General features: G+C 29.1%; 2 protein-coding genes across 2 annotated transcripts; both read right to left on the bottom strand.

Annotated features, from left to right (window-relative positions):
- Positions 1-749: 749 nt before the first annotated feature.
- On the bottom strand, positions 750-2,889 carry LOC113404064 (uncharacterized). The gene is made up of 5 exons (XM_064220390.1): positions 2,819-2,889; positions 2,238-2,699; positions 1,698-1,860; positions 1,121-1,172; positions 750-998 (listed from the first exon to the last, which is right to left on the bottom strand). The coding sequence occupies exons 1-5, from the start codon at positions 2,819-2,821 to the stop codon at positions 956-958; spliced, it is 723 nt and encodes a 240-aa protein (XP_064076460.1). The 5' UTR covers positions 2,822-2,889; the 3' UTR covers positions 750-955.
- Positions 2,890-5,165: 2,276 nt separating this feature from the next.
- On the bottom strand, positions 5,166-7,319 carry LOC113404053 (uncharacterized). The gene is made up of 5 exons (XM_026644799.2): positions 7,243-7,319; positions 6,664-7,116; positions 6,087-6,243; positions 5,307-5,382; positions 5,166-5,202 (listed from the first exon to the last, which is right to left on the bottom strand). Exons 1-5 carry the CDS (start codon positions 7,243-7,245, stop codon positions 5,166-5,168), a joined length of 726 nt encoding a protein of 241 aa, XP_026500584.1. The 5' UTR covers positions 7,246-7,319.
- Between the last annotated feature and the right edge of the window lie 6,381 nt (positions 7,320-13,700).

Genomic DNA, 13,700 nt, shown 5'->3' with positions numbered 1-13,700 from the left:
ACGGTTTGTAGATGTAAAGCTAAGGGATAAACGGCAACAGGTCAAATAAAGTATGTACAGAATCAGTTTTTATTTATTTTTCTTTATTTTCAAAACATTTATTTTTGATATTTTATTCAGATTAATACATAAAATTACAACATATTTTTTCACCAAGGTGATCAACTTCTAACTATTTAGAATTAATTTGAATTATTGAATTAATTAATTTAAGTTGTTGAATATAATAATTTAACTACTAATCTGTCATTAATTACTGCCTCAATTTCTCCCCAATTTCATCGTAGCACAGTAAAGTTTACAACATTTATTTTTGATATATTTATCTAATTAACAACTAACACATATTAATAAATGATTTTATAATTATACATTGATCAGTAATACTTTATATATTTTGATTAAATTATATTATAATTTTCCAATTAAAGGGACTTCCGTCTAATAGATTAATTGATTATTTGAATATTTTTCTCAATAATCCACACTAATCCACACTTAATAATCCACACTTCGATTGAAAGAGCTTAAGATGTTACCAAGAATCTAAAACGGGATATTTACCATGTTTTTTTTTTTTTTTTTATTTGGTGGAGCTCGATATTTCGACATTATCTACGAATGTCTTGTTCACGTGAAACTGTTAGTAATAAAAATAACCATGTTAATTTAAAAAAAAAAAAAAATTTAGTATTAACAAATAGATAGATGATGTAATTTAATTTTTTTTGGGCTTTAAAAACTAAAATTAGAAAAAGAAGTCCCTTAATTTGTACCTACACAATTTTACTTCTTGCAATTATCAATTAAAGTAGTTGATCAACAAGTTTTTGTTTATTTTTAATACGCAGTCGTCCTTTTTTTTAGATATTATATTTATTATTCTAGGTTTGATATAATATACATTTTAATATTTAATATGAAGATTACGTCCAATTTCGATTAAGTATTCAAATTAAAATTGTAATTCGTTTGACACCGGGATCAGGAAGCCAGACCTGAAATATAAAAATATTAATTTCATTAAACTTTTCATTCTAAATTCATCAATCATTTTGATCTTTTATTCTATACCTTCTATATAAACTAATATTTGAATAAGAACTTTTTTTATACAAACCTCGAACCGTCGGAATCAGAATCGGACACGTCGTATGAGATAGGCAATTTTTCTGGAATTTTGCAAATAATTTATATTATAAAATTATCGAGTTCAAATTACATAAATCTAACATTTTATCAATTTAAATATACATTTATCCATCACTTAATATATGGGTACACAGAACTACTTGGTTGGGTTTACATAAAATTATTTCAACACATGCAGGTCTTTTTAAATATTACGTTTATAATAACATTGTTTTTATTTGGGTTTCTATGTACAACATCGATCAAGAATTACCAATTCAATGCTTCAAAATAACATAAAATGCGTGAATTTAGTTTAAGAAGACACAAGAATTGCATAAGCCAAGCAAACATTTTATCATTTTCAACAATGACGATATATTTACTAAGCCACAAATACTGTTTACGTGATTTACATTTATTTCTAATAAAAGTATTTATTCGCCATTTGCAAATATTTTTATTCGCACGTTTCAAAAACAGAATTCAAAGAGCAGCAGAGAAAATAAAATTTAAAACAAACACACATCACGAAAGCCATTATAGAACTATTTCAACTATCTTACCGAATGATAAAAATAAAAAATTATCATGAATTTGGCTGTTTCTCAAGCGCATAACTACTTGGTTTAGTTGTTCGCTTGTATCAAATTTAATAATAGCTTTGAACTTCTTGTCAGTCACAAGTGCTTCTGGGATATTTCTACTTCGCATACAAGTTACTCCGAACTATAAAGTAAACAAAAACTTAAGCTTATTATTTTATAAGTGACCATTCAAAATTCTCATCATTTTTTTTTAAATAAATGGAACGGATAATCACTGCCATCTATAAAAAATTTCAAATTTCTATAAACTAATAGATACTAAATTTAGTTTCAAATGCATTTTGGGAAATAAAGTTTATGTTGTTTACCCGTCATAACGTTTCATGTACTTATAACATTTATATGTACCTATCGTTTGAAATAATAAATTGCATAAACTGGCTTTTGTAATTTTGACATAGTAGATTTCATAATATTAGTTAGACACACGATAATTAAAAGTGAATCTTTGCGCTTGTGTAGACATGTATAATTTAATTTATTCATAAACAGACTTACTTCCTCCAAAAGATAATTCCTCACGGTGTTGTAGTCCCAACCTCCATTAACATAAGAAATTATGAGCCATGACCCAATTGTTTGCTTCTCGCTGTTCCTGGTGCGACGGTAGTTCATCTGTCGTATATAGTCAGCTAGCTCTTCGTTGTGCTCTGAGAATATATCGACTTCCTTGCTGGTTGCGGTTTCGACGTTGCTGCTGCTCGAAGCATCAAGTTGCGCCATGGGATGACTTGGGCCTGCCTCTGGGCTGCGCTCTCGTCGCCTTTTATTATAATCTATTACCATTATTTCACAGTTAGTGATTGCAGAACGCAGATTATATCCGAAGTGAGATATGCTGTTTGTTTTTATCTCCAAGCCGTATGTCATCTCAACGCAACCATGGCAAGGAAATTGAGAGTCCAAGTCTGAATCCGAATCTTCGGCGATGGCGGCTACGGGTCTGCCACCGGGTTGACTCTTGAAAATAAAAAGGCTTAAGTTAATGAGGTACCGATATTATTAAATAAAATTTGTAATCAAAAGTAATTAGTTATCAACAACAAACGAAAAATATAATAATGTATTTCACTACATACCATCGTTGCTGTATCCTGCAAAATCTTCGTAGAAAAATGATTATAACAACGGGGCAGAAACTCTTAATGGCGGTCTCGACTTGAAAAATCAATACTTGCAAACCGGTAGTCCGCGCATGTTAAAATTAGGGCTTCATCCATGTTCATATCAGATATAAAATTGGTTTAAAATAATCATTTTATTAAACGCCAGATTATATTCAGACTTAAAATTTAAATAAATAATTAATTTTAATTAAGGGCAGCAGATCGGCGTTGTGTGTTACACGATGGATGAACGTTGTGGTGCGAGAATGTGAGAACGCCAATTCGAAAGTTTCGAATAAAATAAGTTCAGGACTTTTTTAATATCTATATGTTCTGCACTGCTCATAGACTCCTTATATTACCAATGCGCCAACAACCTTTGGAAGTGAGATGTGATGTCCCTTTTGAATTCAAACCAGAACACAACAATCGTAAGCATTGATGCTTGGCGGCAGAATAATAAATAAATAAATAAATATTGGACAACATCACATACATTACTCTGATCCCAATGTAAGTAGCTAAAGCACTTGTGTTATGGAAAATCAGAAGTAATGACGGTACCACAAACACCCAGACCCAAGACAACATAGAAAACTAATGAAATTTTTCTACATCGACTCGGCCGGGAATCGAACCCGGTAATATATGATAAGTTGGTGGTATTTACTGTGTGTGTGGATATATGAGTTCCATTGAAGCCTGCAGTCTATACTTAGAGCTCGGGAATCAATTTCATTGAAATAACTCAATGATAGATATGAATCGTGGGACCAAAATCGAAATTATGACTTATGGCAACATAATGTTAATCAATGTTATTGGTATGAAAAACTAACTTAATTTTTTACTCTGTCAACCCTCTACAGAGAATGGAGAAAATATAATCAATAATTCTACCAAAGTTTTATTGCATTTACGAATGATCTAGAACACAATTAAAATTTTTGCCGTAAAAATAACACATCGTAAAATGATTATGTGATTAAGATTCCGTTGCTTCAATTGTTTTAGTTATCGTAGAAGTACTCATAGTTCATTTCCGAATCGTGAATACTGATAGCAGTGCGATTCTATAAGAATTCACTTCGTATTTCACTCGTGAAATGTTGACAATCGACTTACAAAGATACGCCATTTTGGTACGTGTATCCTATAAATTTTATAATTATTATACTCAATGCCACATATCATGTCCTGAAATGTCACTCTCCTGTCCTGCGCTGAAATTCGAATTTCTCGTTACAGAATAGCCCTACAATCAATTTTGATTGTATTTTACAACATTGAGTTCTTATGTGCATAATTATATAAATGCGTGTATGTTCCTTACTTATGTACGGAACTCGATAAAATGGAAGGTGAGGTAGGGTAAATAAAATAGCTCAACATGACTAGAAGATAAAATTTATTTTATAGAGATGAGCCTGTTTGTTGTTTTTTTTTTTAATTTTTTTATTAGTCCATTTTTATCGGGAATATATTTACTATTATTTAATTTTTTAAATGATTTCAAGTTAAAATTACACATTTAATAATTATACTTATTAATTATGATTAAACATCAATATAATATGTTAAAGAATAACTTATATAAATATAATGCAATAATTAATATACACGTGTTTTCTACTGGTATATATTATATATATTAAAAAAAATAATACACTACGAACGATCTACTCGCGAAAAATAGTTAAATTTTTTTACTAATCAACTACGTTATTTTATTAATATTGTTAGCAAAAATTAACAAGAGTAAAATTAAATCAGTTCAGATAAATAAATAACATATAAAAATAAAGTCGCTGCTTGCTTGCTTTATATATATTTTTTTGTTTTTGTTTTTATTTTTTTACTATTATATAGCTCGCTAATAACGACACTCGAATACAAATATAAAATAGTGAAACGGACGCAAAAATGGTATCTGAAACTTAGCATGGAAATCATTTCAGCTCTCATCAACAATTTTAAACTAGTCCTAGTAGAAATCTTTAGAAGGTTCCAAAGAATACCTCTGAAAACTTCACATTTAACTTTTATACGGTAGAATACTACCATAAGCTAATAAATTTCATTTCTCAGTCTCAAAAACGAATTTCCCATCATGAAATGCAGTCTTTCCTCTTTTAGATACCAATATCCTTCTCTAAATAATAAGCGCTTAGCGAAGTAACATACCATTATAAGTGCATATTTTATATGATTTAATTTACCTACTCGCAACATACACAGTAATTAATCAAATTAATTTATGTCAGACAGGCTTAAATCCGAAAATCTAATGTAATGGATGATTCAACACCGTCCCATAAGTTTAGGCCTCCTTAAAATCCGTCTTCGAGTGTTGAGGCCTGTAACATAAAAATCGTATCAATACATTGCTTAAATTAAGTAGGATACGATCGAAGTCAATCTTACAACTGAAATGTGGAATTAATATTTCTTGTATAAATACCTCGAGTCCAGTCCATCCGAATCGGAATCCGTGTCCAAATTTGAATCCGAATCGTAATAGGTTATCGGTATATTATCTGTAATAACAATTTATTCCTGTGAGTTATTGATTATCAAGCGTAAAGAGTAGAGAGCTCGTCTATGTCACTGTAAGCGGAAGCCATCTTGTTTTTACGGTGTAACAAAGAAATAACATTTATCTATCACATACATATATATCCTATACATATATACAAACTAGTCGTTGATGACTATGTTTGTACATTTGTATTGAATAGTTTTAGTACATGCAGGTTTGTTTGGTCATTATGCACGATAAACATAACAATAATACAACAACATTCCAAAATTGTGTTTCTACAAACAACATCGTAATTAACTAACAATTTTGTACTCATATACTTTTATTTAAGGTATGGGTGAAATTAGTAGGTATACACACGAATCGAAATAAAGTTTGACTTTAAACGAAGTATCAAAGTAAATGTAGAAGAAAATTACGCTGATCAATAAATTATTCACAATACAAAATTAAATTATATTCAAAATATAAAATTTGAGTTATTATCGTAATCATCTTTAAATGATTAATAAATCTTTAAAGTTTAAGTAGACTTGTTAAGTTAGGTCATCGTTAATTAATAACATATTTTGTTATGATGATTTTTTTTTATATATAGAATACAAAATGTGGGAATAAGGGAAGATTGAAATAAAAATACACATCACGTAACTGAAAAGTTATTTCATGCGTAATTTATACTAATTTGAAATATCTTACCGAATGAGAAAAACAAAAATTTATCGTAAACGTTTTTGTCTTTTAAGCTCATTACTACTTGGTTTAGTTGCTGGCTAGATATAAATTTAACGACAGCTTTATATTCGTCCTCCGATGCAAGCCTTTCTGGCATAGTATTTAGACATTTTATTCCAAACTATAAAGTGAAAAAAAAGTAAAGTTTAATTCCAAACGATTAGAAGCTCATTTAATTGATGTACCAATATGCACTTCGAATGCGTTGTTGCGCTGTAATGGACGCAAGAAAGCAAAAGTATCACTGAAAATATCAAATTTGTCAAGATATATACTACTGGAAAACTTCTTCTATCAGAATTCTTAACACAATCAGTGTCAATCATCGATCTATAGGCAACATCGAGAAAAAATAAGTGTTTTTTGAATTTGATTCTGATGTGATCATTTTTATTTTATTTTTAAAAAAGGTTCTGACTATCCGCTGTTAGAATACCAAAATACTTTAAGGAATTCAAAAAAAATTCGTAAATAATCCAATAAGTGGTTAACAAAAAAAAATGTATGTAGTTTTTATTAAAATAAATACTGGGAAACTTACTTCCTTTACGAGGAAACTCTTCATCTGGTCGTAGCTCCAACCTTCACTTAAATTTGACAAAAAGAGAAATGAGCCCTTAATTATTTTCTCCTTTTTCGTCATATAGTACGTCTCTTCATGATACTCCATTAGGTCTTTGTTAAAATCGATAAATATGTTTGAACTCTCATCGATTGGAGAATCAAGTATGGGATGACCTTGGTACGCCGCAATTTGTCGTTCGAGATGTTGACTTTTTAAGAATCTCTGCAGAGTTTTCTCACACTCAGTGATTATTTCTTCTACGGAAGGTAGATCACTTTCATTGCCATTCTTTTCTTCCACCTCCGATTCAAGTTTACTTTTTTCGCCATCATCGGACTTTATTGTCAATTGATCCAATGGTAAAAGCTTCATTACTTCTTCATCCGGATCTTCTCCAGGAAAATCATCTTGACTCCTACACGGCTTATCCTTAGACAAAAAAAGAAATATTTTTGTAATAAAATACAAAACAATGTCAATTTAAACATTGATCTATATATGTTATTACTAATTTTAAACATTAAAGGGAACGTTATAATGTTATGCACTACACACCATTTTAGTTGTTTCCTGTAAACACTTTTTTCAGAAAGTTATTTTTCACAACGAATTAGTCTCGGTTGCAGCTCAGACCGTAAAATCGATACTCCCGGAAGCGATTGCTCTACGCATGACCGGAAAATACGTAAGTTGTAGTGATATTTATGCGCAAGTCGTAGGTTTAAAAAAAAAGATTCGTTCATTATCTTTATTTATAACATTAAGTTTAAAAATTGTAAATTTTAAATAACATTTCAGTATCTTTTGGCCGATTTTTAAATTTCAATAAAATGTTGTCTATGGTTCAGTAAATGCTTTCCAAAATTCCAAACAGATAATACTATTTATTTCGATGAATTTTACTGTTATTTGACATTTCATATCAGGTATATTATAGTAATTTTGGAAATATCATAGAAATTTATCTATATGTATATCGAAACGAAAAAAAAATCGTCAATAATTCGACATTCGATAGGTAAACTAATAACTCTTGCGAAGTTTTCGACTTCGCAGGGTCAATACATTCTTCCTGGGGCACAGTATTCGTTTCTATTATAAGATACCTCAACTACTTTTAACTTGGCATAAAGCTCATGTCAAAAAAAATATTGATAAATCAGGCATATTACTCAATACAAGATTATATTAAAAAAAAAGGCGTGGACTTAGTATTTTTTTATATCTAGTCAGGATAAATAAAAATATAATCGTACTTTACATATCATTAAAATGGTGGGAATGAGTAACTACTGAGTTTCTTGCCGGATTTTCTCGGTAGAATTTACTTTCCAAATCGTTGGTAGTTTTACATTTAATTCAACACTGCAAAATGACGATTCAAAGTTCTTTTATAACTACCTACCTACCAGACTAAAGTATATTTTGATTTTGACACTAAGTGTTCGATTGAGCATAATATAATTGACGTTGATTAGAACATACTATCATGTTAATTTATGTAACATAAGACTTCTTTGTAAAGGTCCAAGCGAAACTACCTGGTAGAATTCGTTCAAATTACTTATCTTGTATCTGTACAGTTTCAATCACTTTCAAAGCGACAGGGAGCTGAAAGGAGCTCCCATAGTTTATGTGTTTGTTTAAAATAGACGAGACGATTGGGTAATCGAGCACCTGATGGTATGGTAGAAATCTGTTCTGTAAAAAAAATTATACATCCCTTATTTTACGCCAATTGCTCGCCAACCATCAGAACCAAGATGTTATATATCTCGTCCTTGTTGTAACACTGGCTCACTTACCTTTTAATAGTGAATGCAACCGTATTACGTATTAGGGCGGTAGAATAAATAGAATGGGTGTTATCAAACTTGATGATTTTGCACAAAGACTTATCACACTCAAAACAGACGAACAAGAGATTTGTAATTAATAATTCGACTCTATATCGCATGGAACCTCAGATGAAACTAATATACTGAGCATTTCTCTGTTTCCTAAGCTTTATTTACCTTCATTCTAAATTTAAATCACAAGGTTAATAATCTAGGGATAGGTATTAAGTTTACAGTAACAGATTTAAAAAAAAAAAAATTGTGTAAAATTGGGATAAATAAAATAATCAATTACACATAACACCATTTAATAATCATAAATGTTTAAATACACCTACTATTACAGAAAAAAGGCGTCGCACAAAAAATATTTTATAGTTCATATTAAAATAACTAAACATGATAAAATCGATGTTTCTTTTGTAAAAATTAATACAGTTGTGCCAAAATAAATCTCAGATTCGTTAATTAACTCTGGAAATATCTCAATCTAAATTATGTTACTATTATGTACAAAAAAGTAATTAGCCTTTTAAAAACTCTAATCCAATAAAATATACAATCCAAAGAGACAAAAGTATACTTTATAAAATTAAAAATAAAAAAAAAAATTATGTTTATAACGATTACAGTGACATCGCCTAAATGTGAGTCGGTACAATTTACATCTAAAAAAGGCAGATATAATTTAAATGACTTTAAATAATGAATTCATCAAAAACGAAATCAGATTTTTACAAATGCTATCCGATAAATATACTAACTACGTAATCTTTGAACAAAATATAATAATTATATCATGACAATTTCGCAGGTGAGATACTTCCAGAGGTCTGCCATATCAATGACAGACATTTGCTAACGCTTCTGTTAAAATATAAATAATCCTCTTAACAATTAAGCTCTCGTAACCCGACCAGTCAATGTTCATGTTTTTAATAGATTTTTATTCACATTAAATCATTACATGAATTTTAAGTCAGGTAACTTTGTGCAATTGATTTTTATAATGCATGCGCCAAAATATGTTTGATACTAGTGACGCTTCTGCTAAAATGTTATACATTGAGAAAACAATCAACTAAACACTTTAGGCCAAATCACTAATTAGCGATGATTACTTTAAAATATTGGTCACACAGAAGTACCTAAGTAAAATGCTCGTAGACAATAGCAAATTACACATAGAATATCGGTTCATATATTATACTAAATAGTACTGACAGTTACAACCTCAATACAATTAATAATAATAAACATCAATACTACGGGCTTTTGTACATATAAGCCCTTCCATTGCATCTTAACACAGTTAAAATGTATTTATTTCGTAAAATATTTAATATTAAACAAGCGCATAAAGAACGTAACATTATGATACCAATTAGGATAATCGAAGTAATAATACCAACAGATTGGGATAAAATCAATTAAAATTTTCTTAGATAAGCGGCATCGAAATAACTGTGATAAAATGTTCTTTTGTTTTTTTTTTTTTTAATTTCACAAAAATAAATGATGACCAAATATTGTTTTATCGATTTTCTCAGGTTATAATCAAACCAATAAGTAAGAGCTCGTGAGAACTTCTTGTAACGAGATTAGAAGTTTGCTCCTCTATTGCACCCTGTGGATTGATGGAGTAGTCTAAATATCTGTATTGTACGATATGGATTTAATCACAGATATCACGATGTTTAGTTGCATTGCAAAGTTTTCAGTCAAACGGACGAGTGTTATATTTTCTGCAATTTGCCTAATTTGTTATAAGTAGGAATAGTTTTTGTCATATTATAAAATTTAAAATTATTAGGATGGTCTTACCAACAGATTTTGTTAAACATTTTTTAGTCTCAAGGACGATATGCTAAAAAGTAAAAGTTAACAAATACAATATTATACCTAACTATTTGTTAATCATAAACAATATTGATGTGTGATATGTACAACTTTGTGGAAAATTAAATTATTATATTTTTTTTTATTTAAACATAATATTACGGATTAATACTTAAATTCCGCTGCTTGGCAGCAGCAGGGTTGGCACAATATAGTTGTTACAATTATATAATAAACTTGTATAGTATAGAGCATCGAAAAATAGGTTCCTAAATATTTTCTACTCGAATTAAATATACATTTAATGGTTTCAGAATTTTAAGAGCTCTTGGTCTGATAGGAAGGAGAATATAAATAGCTTTAACATTTTCATTCCTACGATAATTGAATTTTAATTTATATTACTTGACTTATTTAATAGTACTTTTAACCACAGAGTTTTTAATAACATTTGCAGCAACGACAACAGAAATTCTGACTGAAATACTTTCGTTTTGGATGATTAAAGCTAAAATAATTATTACAATAATAGTCGTTTGCACCATAACTTGTTATAGAACATTAACATTCAAAAAGTACTAATAATAAATACGTAGTAAATATTTCACGTATTTATTAATTTAATAATATTTAAGCCAAAGCGGTAAAACTTTTGCGAAGATGTTTACTTAGCAAATTTATCATGTTGAAAATTTTAAGAGGATCTTTTTTAGTCTCACCTTTTGTGTATCTAATGAGAAGCAAACCGATCGAATTTGAATACGATTACATAATACTATATTATTATTAGACAATCTATGGCTTTAAGCTGTTACAATAATCTAATAAACAGACGTATAATTGTTTGATTAAATTCTACATTCCCTAATTTCTAAACATTTATTCTTAATGTTTCCGAATTATTCAGATTGACTATACATTGGTGATTAAACATGGCGGCTTAAGATTAAATAATGTTTGAATTTCGAATTTCGTCTTCTTCTAACGTTGTAATATTAGCAATGATACTAGCTCTCCAGTAAATGTTGCTTTTTTTGTGATAATCTGAACTGTACCTATTCTTTTTGGTAAAGACTAACAAATTACCTAAACAGTAAATCTTTATATGATCCTTGAGCGAAATAACTTTACGGGAAGATCAAAACTTTTTATTTGAAGACAAATTTCAAATACGAATATTTGCTTCAACTGTCGGTTTATACTGACCGGCTGTATTTAATCTTCGTCTCATAATTTGTTTTCAGCTTATAAATCGTCTAGTAAAATTTTAATGAAGAACAGTAGTCGATACAATGAAATAACTTAAAACATGTTAGACAATTCCTAAGACTGCATCTAAACGCACTGAATATGATTCACCAATGTATAGTCGTTATATTTAATTAGTATGTGAGGTAATACTTGAAATAAATACTTTAGGCTATGATCGGTTGGAATAATACTTATTTTATAACATTAGGTACCCGTAATTGTAATATATTTTATGAATATTTCATTAATATTTTCAAATAAAGTAAAGAGCAACAATATAATTTGGTTACCTGATTGTCAAAGAATATATTTTTTAATTATATTTTCGAAGAGGTTCGAGTGGCGACACCACTCGGGCATAACTGGAATTTTGCCCTAAAATTTAAAATATATGAAAATATTCTTTAATAGTTTTTTACATCATCAATATGCAATCATACCCTGTACGAGATAGCTTGATCTTTTTGACAGATGTAAATTTTTCTGATCGACATAACTTTGCAATGACGAACATATTATTTTCTTAAGTTAATGATTTTAAAAATTGTAAAAATATAAAAAAAAAATACATATAATACAAAAGTTCAAGCGTTATCCGAAAATTTTAAGACTTTTTCTATGATATATTATTGCTTCAAAGTAAAATTTAAATATAAACACTGAAAATAATAGACGCTTGTATAATATTACATCGGTCGGACGGTAGGGACGCGAATAACCGGCAGTAACTGCTACAAATATCGATTACAAAATTCCTTATTACAGATCATTGTTAAGTTATTGTTACGAACGGGGGTCCTTTTGGTTGGGGTCTTTTTGGCTAGTGGTTGGGGTCTCTTTAGCTGGTATAAATCTTTTTAGAAAAATAAGTTATATAATAATAAAAATATTGAATTCTAATTTGTATTACGCATTCCATCGTTCCATCAACTGTTATATATATGTTATATTTTTTGTTTCTCATCACTAGCCCGTCTGTCAAAAAGATCAAGCTAACTTGAACAGGGTATAATTATATGACAATAATTTTACACGACAGTAGACAGTACATATTTTTAAATATCGAATAGTTTGGCAGCAATTAATGATGTAAAAAATATTTACAATAACTACAGAAAGTTCTTATTTGAATGTAGGAATCGAATCAGCGGTTATAATATCACGCTACTTAATAAACATCTTATTTCTATTCTTAAGAAAAATACTATTTACAAAGTTATAAATAAGCAAATATACTCAAGTCATTCTTATCTAATGTTGAGATTGATCCTTGATGTTGAGCTTGAGCTCGGAAAAAATTAACAATTAAATACTTATAAATGTTGCTTGTTTGTAATATAATAAACCTTGTTTTGAAGCTAGCGACCAGATGTAAAAAGCAATAATAATAATTCGTCCACCACTTTCATTTTACAACGAAGAGCAATTAATTTGAATTGATCTGAAATTAATTTCAATACCATCATCATCTTTCAGTAATCGCACCTCGTCGTCGGTGGTCTGTACATTTCGAACCAAACTAATTCCTCCTCGATCGTTCCTCGTACGAAACATAACAACGCAACGGAAGCTTTAAGTTAGACCGTACCCATAGATATATCTTAATTTATTACATAACTGCTAATGTAGATAGACATTTATTTGGTTATTTTTTTTGGTATTTTTTTTTCTATTGTTTTTTGTGTTTCTACGTACATATATTTCAAAAGCTGCTACTTCTACTTATTTAAAATAAGCTCATTTGACATAAGGTATTGTAAAGTATATAAACACGTGCTTTGCAGCTATATACAAGCACAGAGTATATAATAATTTAAACTTATGTAACGCAGGCTTGTTATAAGAATAGCTTTAACGAATATTTAGATTTAATCGAAATTAGGTGAATCGATTATTGAGTTTGGCCTGGACATAAACAAAAATAATGCATGTTTGCTTGTTTTAGTATCAGTGTACTATGGTGATTTTAAAATTCGTGTCTTAATTCAAAATCCACTAATAATTAATCTTTGCGTTTATGACCTTCTATTTTTAGTCATTTTTCTGAGATCAGCGTAAAAACAGACAGCATTTAAATTTATCAAA

This window comes from Vanessa tameamea, chromosome Z (assembly GCF_037043105.1).
Source record: "Vanessa tameamea isolate UH-Manoa-2023 chromosome Z, ilVanTame1 primary haplotype, whole genome shotgun sequence".
In the NCBI taxonomy this organism is placed as follows: Eukaryota; Metazoa; Arthropoda; class Insecta; order Lepidoptera; family Nymphalidae; genus Vanessa; species Vanessa tameamea.
The sequence above is the reverse complement of the archived record's forward strand: the minus strand, read 5'-3'. Positions and strand labels throughout refer to the sequence as shown.

Bases quoted from the DNA above. Each gene is read 5' to 3' on its own strand.
- LOC113404064 (XM_064220390.1), bottom strand. The intron at 1,861-2,237 runs GTAAGTCTGTTT...TTTACTTTATAG, and splicing joins GGAATTATCTTTTGGAGGAA to TTCGGAGTAACTTGTATGCG. The intron at 999-1,120 runs GTTTGTATAAAA...TTTATATTTCAG, and splicing joins TCTGATTCCGACGGTTCGAG to GTCTGGCTTCCTGATCCCGG.
- LOC113404053 (XM_026644799.2), bottom strand. The intron at 6,244-6,663 runs GTAAGTTTCCCA...TTCACTTTATAG, and splicing joins AGAGTTTCCTCGTAAAGGAA to TTTGGAATAAAATGTCTAAA. The intron at 5,383-6,086 runs GTAAGATATTTC...TTGTTATTACAG, and splicing joins ATTTTTGTTTTTCTCATTCG to ATAATATACCGATAACCTAT.